The sequence below is a fragment of the Platichthys flesus genome, chromosome 23, assembly GCF_949316205.1.
Source record: "Platichthys flesus chromosome 23, fPlaFle2.1, whole genome shotgun sequence".
NCBI lineage: Eukaryota > Metazoa > Chordata > Actinopteri > Pleuronectiformes > Pleuronectidae > Platichthys > Platichthys flesus.
In genome coordinates this window covers 4487981-4510992 of record NC_084967.1, presented here as the reverse complement: position 1 = coordinate 4510992, position 23012 = coordinate 4487981, and the positions used below count along the sequence as shown (strand labels likewise).

Sequence of the window (23012 nt, the reverse complement as noted above, 5' to 3'; positions counted from 1 at the left end):
TCCCTCACCAGTGGGTCTCCCTCAGTGTCACTCTGAGACACTTGCTTAGATGAGGCTCCCTCCTTGGATGAACTGTAGCCTTCGTATCCTACATCCTCTGGCCTCAACTGGAGCAGCGACTGGCCCTCCTGCTGCAGCGCAGCGGCGTTCCATGGATACGTGTCGTTCACCCACTTGGACGGATCCTCCCATGCAGCTCTTTTACCGTAAAGCTGTAGATTGGGGTCAAAAGGGGCACTCTCTTGTTATACTTGAGAAATTAAAACAGCTTTGTCTATTCCGACTTTGTTACATTAAAATAAAATAATTATTATACTGATATATATACATTGATAACAGTGCATATTTATAAAAACTAATTTGAAGGATCACAGGACGTACCTGAAGCCCTTCCCTGACGGCTTCCAGCAGGTAGGGTACCAGAGAGTAGTTCCACAGGTCAGTGAACCAAACCCGAGAGCCTTCGACATCCATGGGACAGGACAGGAAGAGACGGGGGCCTGCAGGGACAAAAGAGCCCAGACCATGAGGGTTTGTTTGGATGGAAGTAGAGAAGACCAAAAACAGGGAGCAGACAAACAACATGCATGCTAATTCAAGCAATACTCAATAACTTCAATGCAAATTGATTTCTTACATTCAAAGACTGAATATGAATTTATGACTGAAAGACTGTGGTTGAAATAAGATACCACACATGTGTGAGTGTGCTTGAACTGACCTATGGTGACATCGGAGGAGCTGTGTGCCTCCAGGAAGCCGTTGAGATGCTGCCAGGTCTTGGGGATCCAGTCGATGATCTTAATCAAGTCATTGCTGCGCATGTTTTTAGTGATCTCTGTCTCTATCAGCTTTCGGCGCAGGAAACGGCCCAAGAAACCTTTGATGGGCTCGGTGTGGTTGGTGCACAGCACCCACCTACGACGGGGGGGAAATTAAATCAGTGAATCTCATAACGCACTGCAACATGAAACCAGATTCCTTATCAAGCAACATAGACTGTTTCCTTGCACGCATTTCTACAAGGTTTTGGGCATATTTCAATTCACTATGAAAAAAAACAAATCTCATTAAATTAATGTTTGGCTCATTAGAAGCTTTCCCTAAGGAGATAATGTTTGCCAAATCATCAGCTAGTCAAACATGCCAACCGAAAGGGATCCAACACTGACTGACATGCACGATACTTTTTTAATTTGAATTTCATGTTTTAAGTCTAATTATCTAAAAGATGTAATAACAGCTCTCCGGTTGGAAGAATGTTTTCATTTACAATCGGTGAGAACTAACATGCTGCTAGAAAATTTAAATCAAACACATTGTCTGAGAGGTGAAATAAAAGCAAATCAAGTAAACCAAATTAGTTTGTGGAATCGATCACACTTGTTCACATTACACACACATCAGCATTTTAACCTCAGCATAAACCACCAATACCACAATATACTGAAATCAAGTGTCGTCTCTAACCTGAAGTTGTGGTGCAGCTCGAGGTTTGGAGAGGAGGAAACTCCCTGGTTCATGGTCCCAATTACATACGGGCTATAGGAGACAAGGAGAACAAAAACACACAGTTACTCACAACTGCTCCATTGTGTTGCTGCTGGGTCGGTGAAAAGGGACACCAGTGTGGCCTCTCTGTAAATCACTGCCTGCTTGTTCACAACAACAGTACACAGCTCAATAATAATGAGAGCAAACACAGTACAGTTTCTCCTGGCTAGAAAGACAGGAAGCGTTCCGGCTCACCATTTGTGGTACTTGCAGTTGAGGAAACCGTTGAATATGTCACTGAGGGAGCCGATATGGTGGAGGTTGTCCAGGATGACCACAGTGGGGAGCTCGGTGTCCGTCTCCTCAGAGTTGCACTGCTCAGCCAGGTTGGACAGGTACTGACGCAGATCCTGGGGGAAGGAGAACATCTTTCACTACGTGCACCCTGATTTAGATGCAGCATTTTAAAAGGCTTAGAGTGTATGTCAGCTCCCACTACCTCTTTATTAATGCTAAACTCATGGAAGGTATTGACATTTAAAGTAAATCACCATCCTCGAACTGATATTACACAAATATCACAGGTTTAATAACAGACACGACATTTACTGCCTCAAAATCTGTAGGTCCAAGCTTTTCTATTCCAGTAGAACTTTGACTATGAAAAACTACAAATGAGTAAACTTACACTGTCTGAATCTGCTGTTAACATAATCTATAACATTGATGATATAACAATTCTGAGGTCCATTATTTAAATGTCGTTGAGGATTCTCAGTCATCCAAGTCATTGTATCTTCAGAAGTGTATGTAGTCAACTGGACTTCCTTGTGTGACTTAAAAAACGTTTCACCTCTCATCTAAAAGGCTTCTTCAGTTCTAACTGAAGGTTTTAGGTATTTAACCTCTTGGTCTGTACCTGTGTTGAGAGTCATTATGTTAAATAGGCATGTTGCAGGTTGCAGATTATCCTCAAAGATGATCAAAACCAACAAAGACAAATGTCATGTTGTAAATTCAGTCCCTTTATTTTTCCAGAGATGCTATTTTTACATGAGCATTCAATGACCATATTAAATGATTTGAGGTGCAGGTGGCCGACAGACCAACTTGAACACTCACTGTAGCAATGCATTGAGAATCCTAATTTTATCAACAACATGAGACTTCTCTGTTCTTTATACCTTGCTGGAGTTCTGGTCCACGTTGAAGCTGGCCACATTGTGCTCCGTCACCTCCTGCCCCATCTGGGAGATGATGTACTCGGCCAGCTTGGCAGCCAGGAAGGATTTGCCAGTGCCGCTAGGTCCTGAGAGGATGATGCGTCGGTGCTCCATCAACAGGTTGAGGTACCGCTGGATGATGGGTTTTGGGATGAGCGTGTCAAACACCAGACTGTCTATACTGTTCTCCCTCACTCCTAGTGAGAGGAAGGAAGGAAAGAAGGAATGAGAGGGAAAAGAGTGGAAATTAATGTATAAATGCCTTTTATTGTTTTGCGCAAGCATTCAAGAAATGCTTTTAAAGGTTTATACTGAAATAAAACAAGACATTTATCAGGGTAACAAGCATGTATTTCACATTTCTATGTCAATCTGCTGTAATCCTGGAATGAAAACTCCTTGCTTTGTACCTTTGAGGTTGACCTTGATAATGTTGTTGTCGCCCACCAGGTAGCCGCACGGCAGCAGCTCAGGCACTTCAGAGGCGTGGGCGCGAACCACATCACCCATCCTGTAGCAGACAATGCTGTCTGAGTTGAGACCCAGACTGGTCAGAGGGTCCACCCGAAACACGTACTCCTGCAGGGAGGGAGGAGCGGAAAAATGAAGAGCTGCAATATTGATCATTCTTAATATATGTTGTGGCTCTGAAGTGTTGCTGGACGAGATCTGCAGTTACTTCTCATATTGATTGTGTATCTTGCTTTGTCTGTCTGTGGGTCTTACACAATAAGTCAGACATTAGTGAAGTTGGAAGAGTGATACAAACTAACATTGTACAGATAAAAAAGTTCTGTTATTTGAGCTGGTTTTACAGCTTAAGCATGGTTTAGGTTTATAATTCCCTTAAGTTCACCATCAGAGAACATTCACACATACGATTCAGAGTGTCCAATTTATCAAACCAAAGGTTAGGTGATTTCGAAGAGCAAACAATATTATAATCAATATTACATAAATTCATATCTTCATCCAGAGGTAGGATGTGGTGTATGAAATTCTAGTCCAGGCGCTCGTATGAATAAGTAGTAATGAAATGTCCTTAGTAAATATAGGCCTCTGTATGGAGAGGAGTTGTATTTTAATATTTTGTATATATCAATGAGCCAAAATTATTATTAAACCACTCTTTTGAACATGACCTGAAAAATCATCTACAAGATTCAATAAGACCAGAGGGAGATAACATTTCAAATCTTGTGTAGTTATGAAATGCCACATTATGGATATTGGCTCAGTGACATTAATAAAATGGAACAGCCATCATTAAAGCTACTAGAATATCTGTGTTTCTCTGTCTGCTGTTACTTTTATCTACCAATAACTGACTTGCTATGAGCAAAGACCTTCATTGTTTACCTTGAAGAGGCGGCGGATGACCCCGTCCAGCACGTCCCACTTGGTTTTTCCACTCACTCCTATCGACCCAATCAGGTACTGATGGTTTTTTGTAGCCTATGATGTTGTCAGATTAAGAAAAACACAGGAGTCAGATATGTTTGAAGCACTAATAAGTAATAATGTACTAATGTGAAGTCTTCATGCACTGACCTTAGTGGTTCTTCGCCCGCTGCTGACGGTGACCACGATCCGCACACTCCGGCCCTCCTTGCGTAGATTGCCCTCGTAGCCGTCATCCAGTAAAATATCTGAAAATAAAACTTTGGTTTAGGAAACAAAACCAACTCTGATCTGCCGGAGAATTAATTCATTATAAACAAACTGGCTCTGCCGTCCAGCAAATTAAAGCTGGGAATGGACAAACAGACCCCAAAGTGAAAAGATTGTTAATTGGATTCTTTCATGGGATAATTACTTTTACATTTAATCAGTGCTCTCATTCAGAAGGATTTCTAGTGAGAGTGCAGAATGATAACGTAAGATGAACTGCGTGTCGGTAGATGAAATAGATTGAAGGGCAAGACAAAGAATAAGGAAATGAACAACCCTTTGATAGATGAAAGTTCCGTCAGTAACAGAGGATCAAGCCGACAGTGTGTTTTAACATCAACAGGAAACCAAATATTTAACTGCTGAGTGGAAATCTGACACGCAACACATTCATCCAGCCGTCAGTTCACAAATATCACAATTTTGGGAAACCAAAATGTTGTATGGGTGTAAGAAAGAAACCAGAATCATGTTTCAACATTTAAATTCACTTTATGCATAATTAATCAGCATCAAAATAACTTTGAGCTGAAACCATCGAAACCAGTCCCCAAAACGATGAGCCGAAAGATGCTAAAATACTAAATTCCGGTGGAAATAGTTGCTCAATCTTTGCAGGTTCATCACTACAAGCAACTCCTCTCATACAAGTATTCACTGTCATATAAGAATATGAGTTACAATAGCTTTAACGTTTAGGGACTACTCCTTGTTCACAGTGAACAAGACTTGGTCAAAACCTATATGGTTGGATGTAGCGTGAGAACTGTTGCTGTAAACGACTACTAATGACATCATCATGTTGTTTTTGTGATCTGCTTGATGTCTTCCTGTTTGAGCCCTTTGTCTGTGTGCTCCTCTCAAATTCTCTGTGCTCACATATACAGTTTTTTAATAGCGATAAATCCAAACAAAGCTGCTTATCCATGCTTTACTATTATAAATTAGTATGAAATAGTGACTAAGAGTCAGCTCATTAAAACAACATGTTTACCAGCAGGCACTTTCAATTTGCTGCTCTACACTGTTAATATACTGATTAATAACTGCAACCTCATCTGTCAGATAAAAGCGAACTGTGCTGTGACTTTGTTACATTCACATGTAAAGTGATCACTCAGACAGGAAGCTCATTCATACCTTACTGTCAACTGCTGTGCATTAAACTGAATGTGGAGGAAAAGCCTGACGTTTGTGGGACAATGTCCTGCTCTTGTGTAAATCATCTTATTTAAGGCATCTTATTAAGCTATCTAAAAAACCCATGGACTTCTGACTGAGGGAACTTATTTCAGGACTCATGCAGCACTCTATAGAAACAGTTTTCCCCAATACATTTTGAAAGAGCAGCGGTCAACACTTGGCTGGATGACCAGTGGTGTAATTTCATCAATCTGACAGTCAGTCACTGACATTGACATTTATAAGATTGGCCTCACTGCAGCAGTATAATATATATATTATAAAACTGCAAATAAAGAGCACTGCATTATTTAAGTAGCTGTTTCTATATTGGTCCAGTTTGACTCATTTTTTTGTCACCTTTAACCTTTGACGACAATCCCACCACTAACAACTTGAACCATAAATCTTTTCATTCTTTTACTCCCAGGCTCCGTTTTGGAGAGAGAAGTGAGTGATTTGTATTCAGCTGGCTTCCTTTAGCCGAGGGCTCTGTGTTGGGGTGATAACGGCCCGCTGGCCTACTCGTCTTCCCACGCGTCACTGCACTTGGCTCATCCCTCCATCAATTAACGAGGGCCCGAGTCCTCGGAGAGAGCTGTGCCTTCTATGTTAATTATTGGACAAGTGAGAGGAACAAAACTCTTTCAGTTCTCAAACGGAGCAGGCCTGCAGAGATTTTCCTCATGTTCGCGCTCGTGTGTGTGTGTGTGTGTGTGTGCGCAACAGGCTCCTGCTGGGTTATTAGCCCTCGCCGATGAGAGAGGAGCGGTTTCATCATTTCGTGCAGCGGATCACTTCTCAGTGCAAACACAATTCTCTCCCATTTACTGAGGCATGTTTGGAGAGAGCTAATCCAACTTGATGCTGCTTAAAAAAACTTCTGCCCTGAGAGCTGCGGCAGACCATGAACAGTGTCCTACGGCTTAACTACACAGAAGAGCATAGCACTTACAATGCCATTGATGGAGGTTTTATTATTAATAGCTGAATATACTTTTTGATAGAACAAAGAACAAACAAACAGCTTTTCTTAAGACGAAATATTGTAAGATGTACTATTGAAGATTGTAAAGTCTTAAAATTCCTCTCACTGACTTCCACCCCTCTCGCATTTACTGCAGACACCCCTCAGAGAAAGCTGCAGCCTGTGAACACTGATCCACACAGACACAGACTGATGCACTGCCGACACCAGCGCTGACACTGAACTGACCTGACATGATGGTGTCGGTGATGTTGAGGTTATTGAGCGACAGCCCCAAGGACTGACGTGAGGAGGAGGAGGAGGTGCTGGAGGTCTCGGAGGGCGGCCGGGCGGTTTTGATGGGCGTGGCCGTCGGCGTCGCGTTACCGCTGGACTTGAGGCGATCATTTTCTGCTTTCAGCATCTCAATCTCATTCTGGTCATTGAGAAAAAGAAATACGATTAGACACAATCTAAAGAATATGTGAATACTCAAAGACTTTGGTAACAGGCTGCTCACACAGGCCGGCCAATGTTGTTATTCAGAATCGGTATTGCTTGAATTATGGGCTGTAAGCAGCTTTCTGATCTTCAAGGCTCTCTTTGTGCTGAAGGTTAAGTCTCAGATAAGGAGCCTTACATGATCCCTGCATCTGAGGAGAGACTATGGGCTTCTGCAGACGAGCCAATCCACATCCACAAAGATCCACTCAACACAGACTTCTGTGGTAATGCTCTTTGAACATTCGCTTCTTTAAAGAATATGAAATGACACTGCATCTGTGCAGATTCTACAGTGAAATGATGGGTGGCTTTTGCTGCACTATATCAATAGGGATGAATGAACCAAATGCATTATTTTTTTACTCAGCTTCACGGACAGCTCCACCTTTATGAAAAGTGTTCACTGTGACAGTGCATGCAAAGTGGAGTCTGTGAAGAGTGTTATTTATTGGAGCTTATGAATCTCTGTGCACTTTGTGATCCCTGAAAAGTTAATCAGCAAGCTACAGCAGACTATGCTAATTTCTCAATTTTTTATCTCTGTATGTTAAATGCAGCAGCCGTTAGCTTAGTTTAGGGAAACTCATTTACCTCGGAAACTCATTGATGGAAAAGTTACACTTTGTTTGTTCAATTAACAACTTGACAAATTTAACTTGGGGTTAAAGGTGGCTGGGAGCATTGCAGTGTCAGTGTGAGGTGTGTACTGTAGACACTGTGAAAGTGACTGTGTTAGATATCCTGGTGCCCTGTCACTAACCCTCTGAATGCACTGTTAACATCCTGGTAGCTGTCATGCTTCAGTGCCCTGGGGGAGAGTCACACCACTTTCATCCAAATAAATTGTACCGAGAGAAGTTCTGCCTGTCTGAGCCTTCGCGGGAGAAGCAACTCTGACACAACAAAAGGTGTTTCTGTCTCCAGAAGATGAAGATTTTCTCTACAACACAGAGTACAGACTAAAAGGCCATTTAAATTTCAAATTTAGACATCTGTTCCTTGTAACCACACTCCCCAGGCAAATGGGCAGTTAGTCATGCTGTCCCGTGCAGTTTACCTCAGTGTCAAGCATAAAGAGACCCCGACGGGTCAGTGTATCCTCACCTGCATGCGGTTCATGGCCTCTCGGATTTGGTCCAGGTGGTGGGCGGAGCTGAGCGCCTCCAGGCGAATGTCTGTCAACTTTAACTCCTTCTCTCTCAGCTCATTCTTCAGCTGGAGGATGACTTCAGCCTCAGCCTCGGTGCATTCGCACAACCTGCAACCGGGATTACACACAAGGAGGAGGAGGGGGTCACCTCAAGGGTTATACCAAACACACACACACACACACACACACTTGAAGGAAATTAAAGAGCTGAAGTTTGAAGTTGTGAAGTTTGGAGGGAGGCTGGAGTCGGCGGTGAAAACTGTATAGGTAGGTTCCACAAGGAGGTGAATGAGGAAGTGAGGCATTTGGGACAACGAATCCACTGCATTAACAATACTCCATTATTTTTGCAGTCAAGGAATCTAATAGGTAAAGGAAATATTCCTGTTGTGGTTCCAAACCTTGCAGAGTTTTTTAGGTTTGCTTGTCGGATTTTCTTGTAACCAAGGTACATTGTGATTTTTCTTCTTTGTGATAAGTATTAATATAAGGTGATTTTTCTTTATTTGGCAAAAACAGTTAAAATGCAGGAGAACTCATTCACTGCAGGATTTTAAAAACAAATGTGTTATTGGTGCCATGTCCTTATCATCAATTGTAATTTTCAGCAGGAAGAGATCTAAAACAATAACTCAAGTTAGACACTGTGCTAATTTACTACATCAAAATCAAAACAGAAATTTGTCACACTCAAGTTGTTTACTGTGTCATTTCAGGTTCAAAAAGTGCCACATGCTCTGCCCTTAGAAAGCCACGTTGGAGATCTCAACAACTGATCTCAGCAGCTACCACACAGAATACTTGCATGCTTACTTGCAGTGGCATAGAGCCAATTTGCATTGGCATTAGTACGAAAATTGTCACTACTTATCATTTAAATCCTTAATTCGACCAACTACTACTTTCGCTTAGATAACTTAAGGTTCTGGTCCAGATTGTGTGCCAGTAAAATTCCATCACCTCTCACATGCGGAGGTTTTTGCATCATTAGGATGCAAAAGTCAATCACACCAACACACCCCACTGCACATACAGGCCATGGGAGCATGCCACACAGTGCCTGTTACCGAGATCTGTGCTTGTAGACAACATGGCCGTTTTGCTTTTTCTTTGGTGTCCAAATAGGGGAGGACTTGCTATCGCAAATGCACTTGCTACAGCAGGTGGAGAGATGTTAAAGAGAAGCATGAACAGAAAGGTCAAAGGAAAAATAAAAGAAAAGCAAGGAGAGGGATTAAAGACAATTGTGAAAAAAACAAAAATAATAGTGAAAACAAACACAGATGTAGAGATGTTCTTCTAATAGTATGCATCGATATGTACATGTGTCGTGCAAGTGTGTTTCTTGCATATACGCTAATTTGTGTGGGAGTGGATGTGGGTGTATCTGCATTTGGGAAAACTCACTCTGTGGTGGAGGGCGAGGAGTGCAGCGTGAGGATGCTGCCCTGCCTGTTGTCATGCTGCAGTTTGGGCGAAGACGGCAGCGAGTCAATCATCTCCTCCATCTCGTCATGGGCCGACTGGGACTTGGTTTTTTTCTTGCTGAATGCCTGCTTGAAGGAACTGCGTAACTGCAAGACAGAAAAACAAACACACAGGGGCAAAGACGTCAATACGGCCACCAAACGATGTCCATGAGCACTTCATGCCTGTTATTAAGAGTGAGTTTAGATGACATCACATCCTGCCAGATCAGGAAGTTACTCAGTGCTGTGTCCAAGCAATGGTCACTGTCTGGTTTAGGTAAAGAGGGATTGAGAAAGCAAGGCCGTAAGTAGAGATGGAAATGAGAAATGGAGAAGGGGAGTTCGGGCTTTAAGGCTTTAATGACCCTAGAAATGAGACTGAACAGGCAATCAAAATTAACAAGAGAGGAAGAAAAGGGGAGGGTTGTTGTTTCCATGCCGACGTATCCAGAAAAGAGAAAGAAGAGCTTGCTCTGAGAGGAGGAGAAGAAGGAACCAATAAGGTCAAGCGAGGGGAGAAGGAAATGGGGAACAACCACTGCAAACATAGAGAAGACACTCTGGAATCCACTGACCTGAGCCGGGATGGAGTCAGCCACCTGGAGATGGAGAACACACCCAACGTTAAGTGACAAAAAACACGTACTCCTGGTTGCTGCTACTGCAAACTCCCTGCTGAGTCAGGATAATTGCTGCAAATGTGTGTGATTTACTGAGCAACTGTATGATTTCACTCAAAGAAAATACGGTTATTGCTTTAGCAGGGATTATGAAAAAAAATTATGAGCGCTATTATGATGACTTTCAGACCATTATCTTTTTAATTCTCCCATTTACGTGAAAGAGACATCCACAGACCTGATGGTCGAAACACTTTGGTTAACTACCACTTAAAAAAGTGTTTTACAAAAGTGGGATTCATGGAAAGGAAGCACTTATGACTATTTAACATGCCATTGACTTCAAATGACATGCTTAAATGAATATGTCAATCTTTTTTTTCAAAACACTTTCCCCTTTCTGCATTTCATGACAGCCCCTGCAGTACCAAAGTAAGAGATGTTCTGTGGAACAAGTATGAACCATTATTATACATAATACATCACACAAATACAGTACTAATGCACTACATAAATTAAACATTTCAATACTACCTTTTACTTTCTGAAACAGACTCCAGTATGTATTGAAGCCTAGTGTATATGCTTAATAAAAGGTGAGGCTGTTTGTCGGCTATGAGCAACGGACAGTGTTCAAACTCGTCCGACTGCGTGAATGCGAGGTTTGGAAAATCTTGGAATGGATTGTGGTGTCATGCCAAATTTGCTCGAACTGGATTTTTGGCAAAAACTGAGAGCCCATACCTTCCACCCTGAGGTCAGATATCAACTGCTGGGAACTGACCCTGAGTCCATGTCCTGCTTGAGGACGCTTCAACAGGTCAGATGCTTACGTTCATGTTTAAGTCGGTGCCTCACTGAAGAGTAGATAACATGTTCATTGCACATTCCCTCTGCTGCTGCCCTGCTCCATTTCAAATCCCACTCTCCCCAGTTCAGCTACACGTTTTGGGTCCACGGGCACACCAAATCAGAATTAATGCAAATGAATAATTTATAGCTGCTAAAATAAGGGATTGATTTGTAATCATGAGCCTGACTCTTTTGGGGGGGTATCTAACTTAACATGGCAGGCTTGGGTGTCACACTCTGTGGTGAACTTTTGGGCTGTTTGCATGCATTTCATTTCAAGGGCAAGCGTTTTGCATTGCAGCAGAGACTGAGAGCTGGCTCTGGCCCTGTGAGCTTTGGATGAGATGAAACTTCTAATATGTCATCTGTCTGACTCAGTGGGCTGCAGCAAATAAGCTTTCAGCCGGGGACACTGAGCTGCTATTGTAGAGTGAGGCAGAGAGCAGCAGCGTCAGAGAGAAGGACAGCGGGAGAGGAGGGAGCTTTATGGTGGTGGACGTGCATTTATAGACTGGATTTGTGGTTATTTGTGGACTAATTCCTCAGTAGAAGGAGAAACAGGAGATGGGCACTGCATCGAGCAAATGTTCTCTTTGTCTACCCCATAGCAGGTGCATGTACATTATGGTAACTTTAGAAAACCGAGCCACCAAAGAAGCACTATTTGAGCTTTCAAGAAACAGCAGTGAAAGTTAAAAACCTCCAAACTTGACCGAGTCCAGTTGAATAATTGAGGGATTGAGAGCCCTTTTCAAAAGTACTGAAGCTGTTAAGGCAGGTGTGAGAGTTTCTCTCTTGCCCACACTTTCCCACTTGTCACACCAATTCAGAGAGCTCTTCTCAAACCTCCGGGCCACTATCACCCTGGTTTCAAGTCCAACTTCTGTGTCTCTGTGACGTTAGTGGCCTCTTCGCTTTCTGTCCAAGCTACTCTGCATGCTGTTGTCACTGGATGTGAAGTTTTAAGTGGGTCTCAAGCAGTAATGGCTGGGTGGTTAACACCTCTGCTTGACCCACTGTTGGTCCTCGTCACAGAATGATACCTGGGGCACTCAACTGATCCAGTGTCAGTGCTGTAACCTAGCAACGTTGACATGATGGCAAATTGGGATGAGGTGAACATAGTTTCACAGAGGGAAGCCAAACACAAACAGTGGGTTGGTTGACACTGTACCATGACACTTGTAGATTGTCAAGGTACATGATGACTTGTATCGTCACCTGATTCACAGGAAGACTGGCTTGAATCAGTTAATATAGCAGTAAAAGAAGGACAAAAGGTACTAGCAATAAAAAGGTATTACTATTTTCAGTTTGGATGAATATGCAGTATTCAGTACAGTCTTATATTGTAGGCATTTGGGTAATTTGAACCATTACAATGGGTGACTAATCAAACTTTATTTAATAGATCCATGCTCATCGTCTTTGCCTTCTAGATGTTTCACTTTTTAATGTTAGCATAAAGAATGGAGTATAGGTTTGAACTAGCTTAACTGTCACTGAATAATGCATTTGCATGATGAGTCTTCAGCAGCACAACCACCTACTATACATTGAAAAAATAAAAAAAATGTAATGGTTTGATTTTCTAGGAGAAGCAAGTATCCTGAGATATGTAAATAAATCTATATTGTCAACATTGACTCACTGGGATGAGTCAACTTCTTTGTGTTTTTTCCACCTACCCAGCTTTTCTTCTTCTTCTTCTTGTCTTCGGCGTCCTTGCCCAAGCTGCCCATGCTGGAGTGACTGGCTGCGCTGTTGATACTAGACATACTTTCGGACGAGTGCTGCCGTCTGATCCGCAGGTCTGGAAACGACAGACAAAACATTTCTTAGTGCACAGGATGTGTGAAATGTGCTGGTCGGTGTATTCGAAATGTGTTGGTTGATTTAATGTTCTCTTCAGTCTTCAGCTTTGTTTGGTTTAGCTTTAAAAAACCAATTTTAAGGAAGTTTGACACTTGAAAAAAGTTTCTTTGCAAATTCAGATTGATCAAACATCTGAATCAGGTTGTTTCTGTGACTAATAAAGGCAAATACTGGAAGTATCCCGGGTTCAATTCCCTCTGGGGACAATCGGGAAAAAAATGCATCTGCTCATGAAACAGTAAAGTATTTAAGGACTCCTAAATATCTGATCCAATCGTCCCCGTTTGTTCCTTCAGTACCTTTGTGGAGGTGATCAGGGCCATTGAGAGCCACCTGAATGGCCGTCTGAGCGTCTGTGTTCTGGGTCTTCAGCACGTCTATCGTCTCCCGCAGCTCAACTAACTCAGTCTCCTGAAAAGAGAGGAGAGGGGGGGGGGGGGGGGGGGGGGGGGGTAGAGAGAGATAGAGAGAGAGAGGGAAGGTGATGCTTTTAGTCTAGGCAAAGACATTATTTGGGGAAATGTAGTCTTTGTAGTCTACATAAAACAGATGGAACAAACCCAGAATTGATGACCACCCCAGGTTATTTTTAAAAAGGATGACACACCGGGTTTGTTGGAATGAACACATTAGCTTTGTCACTGGGAACGGATTCTTAAATTTTGCACTGGCATGGCTTTCAGTGGGAGAGAATGAGAGACAAAAACAGGGGGACGGTATTTTGGCGAAGATTGGAGTCTCGCTGTGGGTCTGCCCCAAAGCCAGCACCACCTGCTTCGAATAAAAAAAAAAGAAGCTGTCCTGTCTGTCGAAACAACACGATCAGATAGAACGAGTCTCATATTCTGCCTTTCCTGAAAACCCACTGAGGTCTGAAGACAGGTGTTTCCGCTTTAATTAAAAGTTGGGACGGCCTTGTTTGACAAAGATATTCCACCAGATCCCGGTCTGCTTTAATTTATAGAGGATTAAAAATGTGCCAGGGCTTGTCAGTGCACCATGTGTGTGTGCGTGTGTGTGTCAGTGTGTGTATGTGTGTGAACAGAGGGAAGCATTCATAGTTTGTGGTAGGGACATATCTCTGTACATATTGCTGCTGTGTGATCAGTGTTTCAGCAACATTCATGCTCTTCTAAAAGCTCCTCTCTGTGACAAAGTCAACTTGTAAGAAAACAAAGAAAGAAGAGTTGAGGCCAGAATAATGCTGAAAGATTTCTGGACAATACACTGGTTGAAAAACAGATTTGGGGCTGTAGGTGTAAGGAATATGCTGAACCCTTTTATATCGCAAAAAACTTTTACCTCCCTTTAAGGCAGGAAGGTTTGCAGTTAAAGCAAGTCAAACGACTTTGGTTAAGGTAAGGAGTGAACTCATGCAACAACTATAAAACTTTATGAATTACATTGTGGGAAAAGATAAAAACCTTACAGATGAGTCAGGAACTGAACATTAATCCAAAAGCTGCCTGTTTCTAATCATTTCTCCTCCCTATAATCCCTTCGTCATGGAGTTCGGGCACCGTATATTTCACATGCAGGACTAAGCTCTTGTACCTTTTGTTCAGCGGTCATGGTCAGGCTCTGCAGGCGGCCGGTCATGTTACTCAGGCTCTTTTCGAATGCTGCCACCAGGTGAGCCTGCAGACACAGAGAGACAGGAAATCCAGTTTTCAGTCATTTCATTACTGCAACACTGGTTACAGCAGAGGAGTCATGATGTTGTTTAAATTAAGATTTTTGCATCCTCAGAGTTCTCCAGAGTTCATCCTTTTTTTCAGATATGTCTCACAACTGCACAGTAATCACTGCAACATTGACAATTTAAAACATTTTACATTTAAAGGTGAGCCTTAGATTGGTTTGGACTCTTGGTGAACTCTACTGCAACATGAGGTCTTTCAGAATCTTTCCTAAACACAAATTATCTGGGGTGTGCAAAGATTTTTCCTAAAGGTCTGAAGAACTCCTGCTGGGATTAATAAAGAAAACAAAGAAATATGTTGCCTTTAACTTTGAGTCAGCCTCACATTTCAATGGCAAGTTCACACCAAGCATGTTCAAACGGGTTCATTTGAACAGGGAGTTTCATACGACTTCACAGTTTCATCTTATTGGTTCTGGACTAACACCAAGACGAAAACACTCAGCACCGAGAGAGACATGTTGATATCACAGAGGCCCAAAGATCAGAGAAAGGCTGCTCCCCTGACTTCAGCTGTCACCTGAAGAAGCAGCAACGTGAGGCCATCTGCTCTGTTGAACCTGTTGTTGGTGTGTGACTGCATTTGGTTGAGAGCTGGGTCTGCACTTGCATTTCAAATCTGTGTGTGCATGTGTGAGTGTGTACTGCACGCTCATCCCGAGCTCAAGAACCTGAGACACCTGTCAGGCCTGGTGTGTCACAGGGAGCTGGGCAGCATGCCCAGACAGATCAGACAATCTCTGCTCTACACAAATACACACGTACACACACACACACAAACACACGGTCATCACTACACATTCTAGGACTTTCATTAACTGACTTTAATTGCATTTGTTCCGTAATGTGCAGTACAGCCCTACAGCAGCTCTCACAAGATGTAAATTCCTTATTTTTCTCCTCTGGTGAGGACTTCAAGACCTCATGACTCCAGACACACACACACACACGCACACAGTAGCACCCTCTGTGCTGCCTCTTCTCCTCTGTGTCCGCGGATGAATCAGCAAAGGTCTTGACCTTTAGAAATGCCAACTGTTCCAACACATCTCTCCATCGCCACATCTCCGTCCAACTCCACCTGTGAGCTCCGACTCAACTGCCCCCCCCACCTGGCCCACCTGTCTGCCCTGAGCGAAACGCTGATCAGTCCCTAATGTGTTCCATGACTGAACCATCTGTGCTGCGCCTGAGGCCCGGTCCCGTTGCCCACATTTGGCCCCTGAAGCCCCATTTTTCGTACGTGTGTCGTGATCTCGAGATCCAGGGTAAAGGTTGATGGCGGGTCAAACCAGAGAACTAGACAAGTAGAAGGCATTGACGTCAGCGCGGGTCCATACTCCTCCTAAAAATGTTAACGACATCTCAAGGGTGCTAAGTGTCCTGAGGGGACAGACTAACAACGACACCGACTGCAGTCGTTGAAACCAGCAACTACTGCTGCTCTGCATCCCTTCAAAACCAAAGCAAGGAGGAGAGGGGACGATATCGAAGTCCTTAATAAGGGAGGAGGAGGAGAAAAAGAGAAGGGAGTGGTAGGGAAGGAGAACCTTTCCAGGCAGAGCAGGAGGGTAGAAAAGGACAGACGAGAAGAACAGAGTGACGCAGTGAGGGGTAAGAGGGGAGGGGTGCTTTCGTGAACTCTTAAACCTGATTCAGCGACATCCAGAGCCAGAAAATGAGCCCCCTTCAAACCCCCCCCCCCCACTCCCCTTCAGAAAAGAAAAATGATCCTCCCACTCTCTTTAACAGGTTGTTGGTTCTGCTAATTCTGCTCCATTTCAAGAAATCAACGCCATATAACAAATAGGCAGTTAATTAAGGGAACATAATGGGGGGTGTACCCAACGAATATGTTTTTAATGTGGGAGACATGAGATCATACGGGGTGACAGAGGGTAACAACCCAACCATAACACTTAATTTAAGATCCAGATTCAATTTCCTGAACACAACAAAGACCAATAAAGATGATGATAATCATGTTTTATGTGGCACATGAGATGAGATCAAGATCACGTGATCTCAGTCACTACACATCTCCTCTCATGAGAAGGCTGAAACGAAAATGCACTCAGCCACCGGAGGTTAACATGGGAACACATGAGACTGCTCAGGACTTTACTATGACTCCAGTTTTGGTGGTTTTTATGGTTGAATGGTTAAATGGTTTAATGTTTCCCTGTATCTTGACGTTTTTTAAGCTGACAAGAATTTATAAAATATAAAATACTTGCATTAAGTCACATTCAGATGGATATGACCTTTATAACGCATACCAAACATAAATTAAGCATTAGAGAATTAATCATAAATAAATCAGGGTTATCATATTAAGGAACAAGATGTCTTCGCATTGAATTTAGAAAAATATATAGCATTACACATTTACTAAAATGTTTGACACTTGTTTATTTCTGAGTTTGAATTTCTCTACTGTATGTTTGAATGTGAGTTTGCTGTATATTTCCATGTGTGAGGGAGCCTGCAGGAAGAGAGCAGATTAAACAATGTTTCTGGCATGTCTTACACACTGCAGTGAGCATCTAGCTTTGGACTGTGGGTGGAGAGGGATGTCAGCACATACAGGAGGGCTGCTGAGGCTGACATTTCCACAGTCACACTCCCCACTGGGACGATAAGATGAGCTTACAGCACCAACAGCCCACCCTGCTGTCATGTAGATGCAGAGTGATCCGGTACAATACGACCACATGTGTGTATTTCTATCTCTCTCTTATTTAAATTCCATTTCAGTGGGAGCTGTAAAGCACATGTGTTTCAGTTGTATGAGTTTGCTAATGGCTTGGTACAGTAAAGTATGTGTTTATGCTGTGTGACCCTGTTGAGGTCCGGGCAGTAGAGCAAATTGTGTTATATACTGAAATCTTTTATTCAGATGGTGTCTTAGATGTTATCTGATATGGTCACAGTGCTGATGGTTTTGAAGCAAAATATAACAGTCATATAATATAGTATATCACCAAATAATGATGGCCTGTGCAGAATTTCAATTGTTCTCATCTATCCTTACTTTGATTATCTCTAGAATGTTTTTTATGCTAGTAAATATGTCTCTAAATTTCTAAATGTGTAAATGTCGCTCATCTCGCTAAATATCCAGAGGGATTCTCTTGATGTGATGTTTATATTCCTGCCAGAAACCAACTAGCATCAAATACCGTTTATAATGATTCTGCAGGCCTTCATTTTACTATAACCACACAAAATGAAGGAGAAACCGAAATCATTCTCTATGTTTATAATGTTTTAAAACACTATGCATTACAAGACTTGACACCATGACAGTGGTGTGTATCAACATGTTGCAGCATACTGAGGCAGTAGCAGTAAATTAATTATAGAGTAAGAGCTATTGTACAATCAGTTGATTATCATATATGTTGGAGAAACCAGAGAGCCACCAAAAATTGTCTTTTAAAAATGTGTAACTCCTCTCTTCCGATATAAAACACTATGGCCACAGAGAAGAAAGAAAATCAAATGGTGGATTTTCCCACACAAGTATAACACAACACAACAAATGCTGTTTTACTGTCACTGTGTAAATCTTCTATTAATTCATGTCTTCCTCTTCCATTCGTCAAGTTTTCCTTCTGATTCGCCTTCAATTTCACCTCTGCAAAAGTTTGCGATCAAAGCATTGGGCTGAAGCGTCTGCCACCATGCTTGATCAGACGACGCAGTTTGTTCGATCCATCTGAATCTCAGCACAAAGACAGCTTGGTCTGGGGGTTGGAGGGCTTCTGTATCACACTCGGTTTCACCCACGCATGACGCACCAGAGTCTAGATTCACTTATCCTCATCTCCCCGTACTCTCTCTGTGCCCCGTCTATCTCTATTTGATTCTCTCCGCTTGGCTGAATTTGCGAGAGACTCCTGTTCCTGTTCAAACCCCAACGGCAGGAACAAAAGCAAAGAGACGATCCGTGCTGCACGGTAGACACACAGACACACAGGAGAAAACATCCCATCTAAGAAGGAGCGCGCAAAACCCCCCACCTCGACAAAATCAAACAAGCAAAAGCTTAAATACAAGCACAGCAGCCTCAACAGGGACACACAGTAAAGGAATTAGTGGGCGTCTTAAAGATTTCTATTCCTCCCAGAGCTTTAATAGGCAACAGTTCCCATAAAAGCTCTCTGACAGTATATCATGCAAATTACCCGACACCGGTTTGAAGTAAACAAACTCACGTTGGTGGTAAGCTGAGATGTCAGGGTCGCAACCTTCTCCTGAGAGGCGTCCAGCTCCCGGCGCAGCTTCCTGATTTGCTGGTTGGGTGAAGAAAGAAGAGAGGGAAATGAATGGTTAATGCTCCTGGAAAGCAAAGATAACTAAGACTGATTGCAATGCAAAGAGGTGTTGAACTTGCAACTCCCTTGATGATATTGTTGATGTGAAAAGTGTGCAGGTACATGGTAACACTGTGTAGTAAGACACTGGGGTGAACTGTGAACATAAAGTGTGGGGGATTACCGTGGAATTTTGGACTGTTTGGCCCTTGATTGAAAAGAGAAGAGTATAAATTAACACTATGTTGCATGCCTCCATTAAACAGCATGTCGTAATGTGGCGGGAGAGACAGACTTTCACCACAGCATTGTCTCTTGTGGTTAGACTAACAGAGCAAGAGTTAGTCAGTATTCTCCACCTGGGTCAAACAGTATTTGCAAACACCTGATATTGTTTATTTTATCAAGAGCAAAGAGTGAATAGGTCAGTTTACCAAAAGTGGAAAAACCAAGAACCAAAAAGGAGTGGATGATCACAATAAGGTCTCTGGTGTCTTCACAGCGATTAACTTAGTTTCAATTTGTTGTCGGTATACATTTTTGGGGAATTTTACATTTTATGTTAAGCTCCATTTTTTGCTTTAATCTATACCTGATATCAATATGAACTGACATTGATGTTGAAAAGACATCAGCACAGCCAAAGGTCATACTTCCTTGTCTACAGAGATCAGCTTTAGATTTAGACTGAGTTATGAATTCTCAAAAATACCAAATCAAGTCATTCTTATGTTTTCTGTTGATTATTTTTCTTTCTCATCCTCTGTGCCAGCAGTGCTTTGTCAAGCTGTTGTTGTGCCAACTTTACAGCAAATGTCTCCTGTAAATTAAGACGCATTCAGGTCGTGTGTAGGTCACCTGTCGTTCAAAGCCTCTGTAGAGGGAAAATAAACTTAAATTGGGTCGCTTGTGGTGCTGCACAGTGACTGTAATCCATGATTGTCAGAGTTTGCACTGAGAAAAGCTGTCATGAAAAGCTAAACTACATCCATCTGGCAGGGATAAACATACACTGAGATGTATTTGCCTTTACTGTTTGATCCAACCTTGAGCTTAAAGCAAGAACAGAAATAGGGAATTTTAACAGTAATAAAAAGATCTAAACATAAATCTGGAAAATCAAAGAAGAATCAGTGATAAACTGTTGAATGAAGAGGATTAAAAAGAGCCAAGTGGCAGGGCATGCGTAAGATATGAATAGTGTAAGTTTTTTAACTAGTAAATGATGCACTTAATGGAACAGGGAGGGGATGTGTGGTTATTTATGATCGAGATGAAGTTAACCTGAATGATTTTCTCATAAGAAAAAGCAATGCAACGTTGGGTTAAACTGCTTTGCTGTAGAACTTGATACATTTGATCAACCATCCCTAAGTTTTATTTCCGATTAAAAATGATTATCGATAAAGGATTAAAATGCTGCTGAACAAATATCACTGTTTGTGCTTTGATAGACACTGTGTCTCTGGATGCAGTGAAGGAGAAAGACACACATATGCACACAAAGACATCCAGAAGCCAACTACCATCAGTCGCCTCAGGGCAGACACACATGCATGTGTCATGGAGGTTGTTGGACTGAATCCCACACAGAGCAAAAATAAAATTGAGAAGCTCTCTTTGAGGTATCCATAAGAAAGCACTTAACCGCCCACCCCCACCTACAGAACAGCCACTGAGCAGCTTCAAGGTGTACATATCTGTAAATACATGGATGTAAAGCAGGAAGGTGCAAACAGGAAGCATGCAGACAGACAGATGGACACATTGTTCCATGTCCTTACCTCTGAGTGTGCTTTCTCCTCAGTCTGAAAGAAAGCAGCAAACATAGTTAGGAAACATTGGCTTTGTGTGTTGTGTTTAATTAGAAAATAAACCATGAGAAGCATTTTAATGCCGAAGAGGAGAAGACGATTGTGAAAAGGTGAACACAGAGACAGAGAGAAACTTTCAAATAGAGAGAGATTAAAAGGAGGGAAAATATCACAGGCGTTAAAGTGGAAATCAGACACAAAACTGAATGGAAAATGGTTTATATTTATATAAAAAAACACAGAATGAACAAGTGAATTCGACCAGAGCGAAACTTTGTAAGTGAAAACAATCTCTATTTGTCAGCCAGGCCTTTCCTCTGCAAACTGTAAGTGTTATTGGAAAGTGGCCGAGGTGGGAGGTAATCGATTCTCCTCCTCACTGATTGTGACGACTCGAGAGCAGGTTGTGTTGTAAGACACAAACACCTGTCCACAGTCTTATCTAAAGTTGCTCTGGATGGAAAGCATGGAAAGACATTTCTTGTTCCTAAAGAAACACAAGGGAGAAGACTGACATATTGGAACAAAGTGCATGTGAGATTTAAGGCTTCACTGCATCACTGGAAAGAGCTGAAGGATTTGATGCTGCTCTTTGATGCTTATCTTTTGGATGATTTCCGACTTAAAATGTATACTTTAATGTTAAATGTAGATTCTCCCCTGAAAACAGCTGCCTGCTCTGTCTGGAAGTGACTTAAACTAAACAGACAGAACAAGTACACAGAGATGAGGGATGTATTATAATTCTCCGTCACTACGAGCAACACTTATGATATGACATGTAATAATGTGATCTGAGACTGGGACAACTTTAACCATGACTTTACAGAATGACTTATTAGTAAGAGATGTAGGATACGTGACTGCAACACTAACACTGAAAATCTGTTTTATAACGAAGACAAGTTGTCCACCTACTTACCGCTGAGTACAGTGAAGATGTGCTGGAGACCAGAGACAATGAGGAGCCATGGACTGTAAGCATTGAGAGAGTGGTGAGCAATAAAATACTTTATCGTAAAAAAAAAAAATGTTTGTAAAAAGTCCATGCTACAGATAAAATGTGTATGTGAACATGTTCTACCTTATCTGTTGGATCTAAAGTCCTTTTTATGGCTTTGTTATTTATTCTTGATTACCCAGTTGAGTTATTAGCACTTGATAGTAATGGTAGCTCATTCAGATGATGTAATATTCATAACAGCTATAAAAAGGGCAGGAAAAAACCCCAGATTTGGCAGTTAAAAAGACGACCTCTATATGGATGTAATCACAGCCACTTAAATCATCCACAGGAAGATCAGAAGAGCTAGCCATCAGCCAACTCTCTCACAGTATAAACACAGAGAGAGAGCTCATTAAATCTGATAGTAAAGTACTTGATGACTGGGGTCTTTGCTTTGGTGAACATGGATTTTTAATTATTTTTGAATGCGTCTTAGTATGTGTATTTACAGAGTGTGTTTATGAGGGACCCCCACCTTCATCAGTGCTGTCCCTGAAGGAGCCAGAGCGGCTGATGCCACGTGGCCGGTCCTCTAAGGAGGTGGCGCTGCTACCCAGCGGGTGACCCTCTTCATACAGGTCAAAGGAGTCATGGGCAGGGATGCTGTTGGATCGGCTCATGCTGTTGCTGATTGGTGGCAGGTTATACTGGCTAATGTTGGTGGGACTCACTACACAGAGGGGGGGAAAACAGCCAAGATCAGTATTTAAAAGTGTTGTGCTTTTGCACCAGTACATGGATCAATTATCTATCATTCATGGACGTACCAACAACCAATTCAAAGCTGCTAACGGAGCTTAGATTTTAATTGACATCAAGAGGTTTTTGATTTCTGCATTAAAAAAGTATCATCTATTTTTTTAGTTCAGTTTATGACACTGCTAATTTTCACGAAATTTCAAATTTCACACTTCACATTGACATAGAGAACATTGAAAACATTGCTTACATAATTGACAGTCATAAAAGTACAATAATACTTAATACTCATGCCCCTCATCTGGGCCATTTTGCTCCATCTTTTGTCGCACTTCATTGGTTTATTTGTACATGTTATATTTGAATGCAAACACAAATACACAAGACATACACACACACATACTAAATAGATACCCAGGGAATATGCTATATAATATGCTTCCATCACAGTTTATTACTACAGAC

At 42.0% G+C, this 23012-nt stretch overlaps 1 protein-coding gene across 4 annotated transcripts in view; it reads right to left on the bottom strand.

Moving 5' to 3' along the window:
* The window catches only part of nav3 (neuron navigator 3), a 181751-nt gene that overhangs the window by 5265 nt on the left and 153474 nt on the right, over positions 1–23012 (bottom strand). For 3 of the 4 annotated variants that reach the window (XM_062382744.1, XM_062382746.1, XM_062382747.1), the window contains 21 exons: positions 22324–22518; positions 21765–21817; positions 20813–20836; positions 19213–19236; positions 18930–19007; positions 14562–14645; positions 13307–13418; positions 12821–12945; positions 10236–10259; positions 9599–9765; positions 8146–8299; positions 6787–6973; positions 4269–4366; positions 4077–4172; positions 3128–3296; positions 2679–2914; positions 1750–1904; positions 1471–1542; positions 722–918; positions 382–500; positions 9–212 (listed from right to left, as the gene is read on the bottom strand). In XM_062382744.1, the coding sequence (XP_062238728.1) occupies positions 9–212; positions 382–500; positions 722–918; positions 1471–1542; positions 1750–1904; positions 2679–2914; positions 3128–3296; positions 4077–4172; positions 4269–4366; positions 6787–6973; positions 8146–8299; positions 9599–9765; positions 10236–10259; positions 12821–12945; positions 13307–13418; positions 14562–14645; positions 18930–19007; positions 19213–19236; positions 20813–20836; positions 21765–21817; positions 22324–22518 (2573 nt within the window). The remainder of the gene's footprint in view (positions 1–8; positions 213–381; positions 501–721; positions 919–1470; positions 1543–1749; positions 1905–2678; positions 2915–3127; positions 3297–4076; positions 4173–4268; positions 4367–6786; positions 6974–8145; positions 8300–9598; positions 9766–10235; positions 10260–12820; positions 12946–13306; positions 13419–14561; positions 14646–18929; positions 19008–19212; positions 19237–20812; positions 20837–21764; positions 21818–22323; positions 22519–23012) is intronic. The other variant, XM_062382745.1, reaches the window with a different exon arrangement.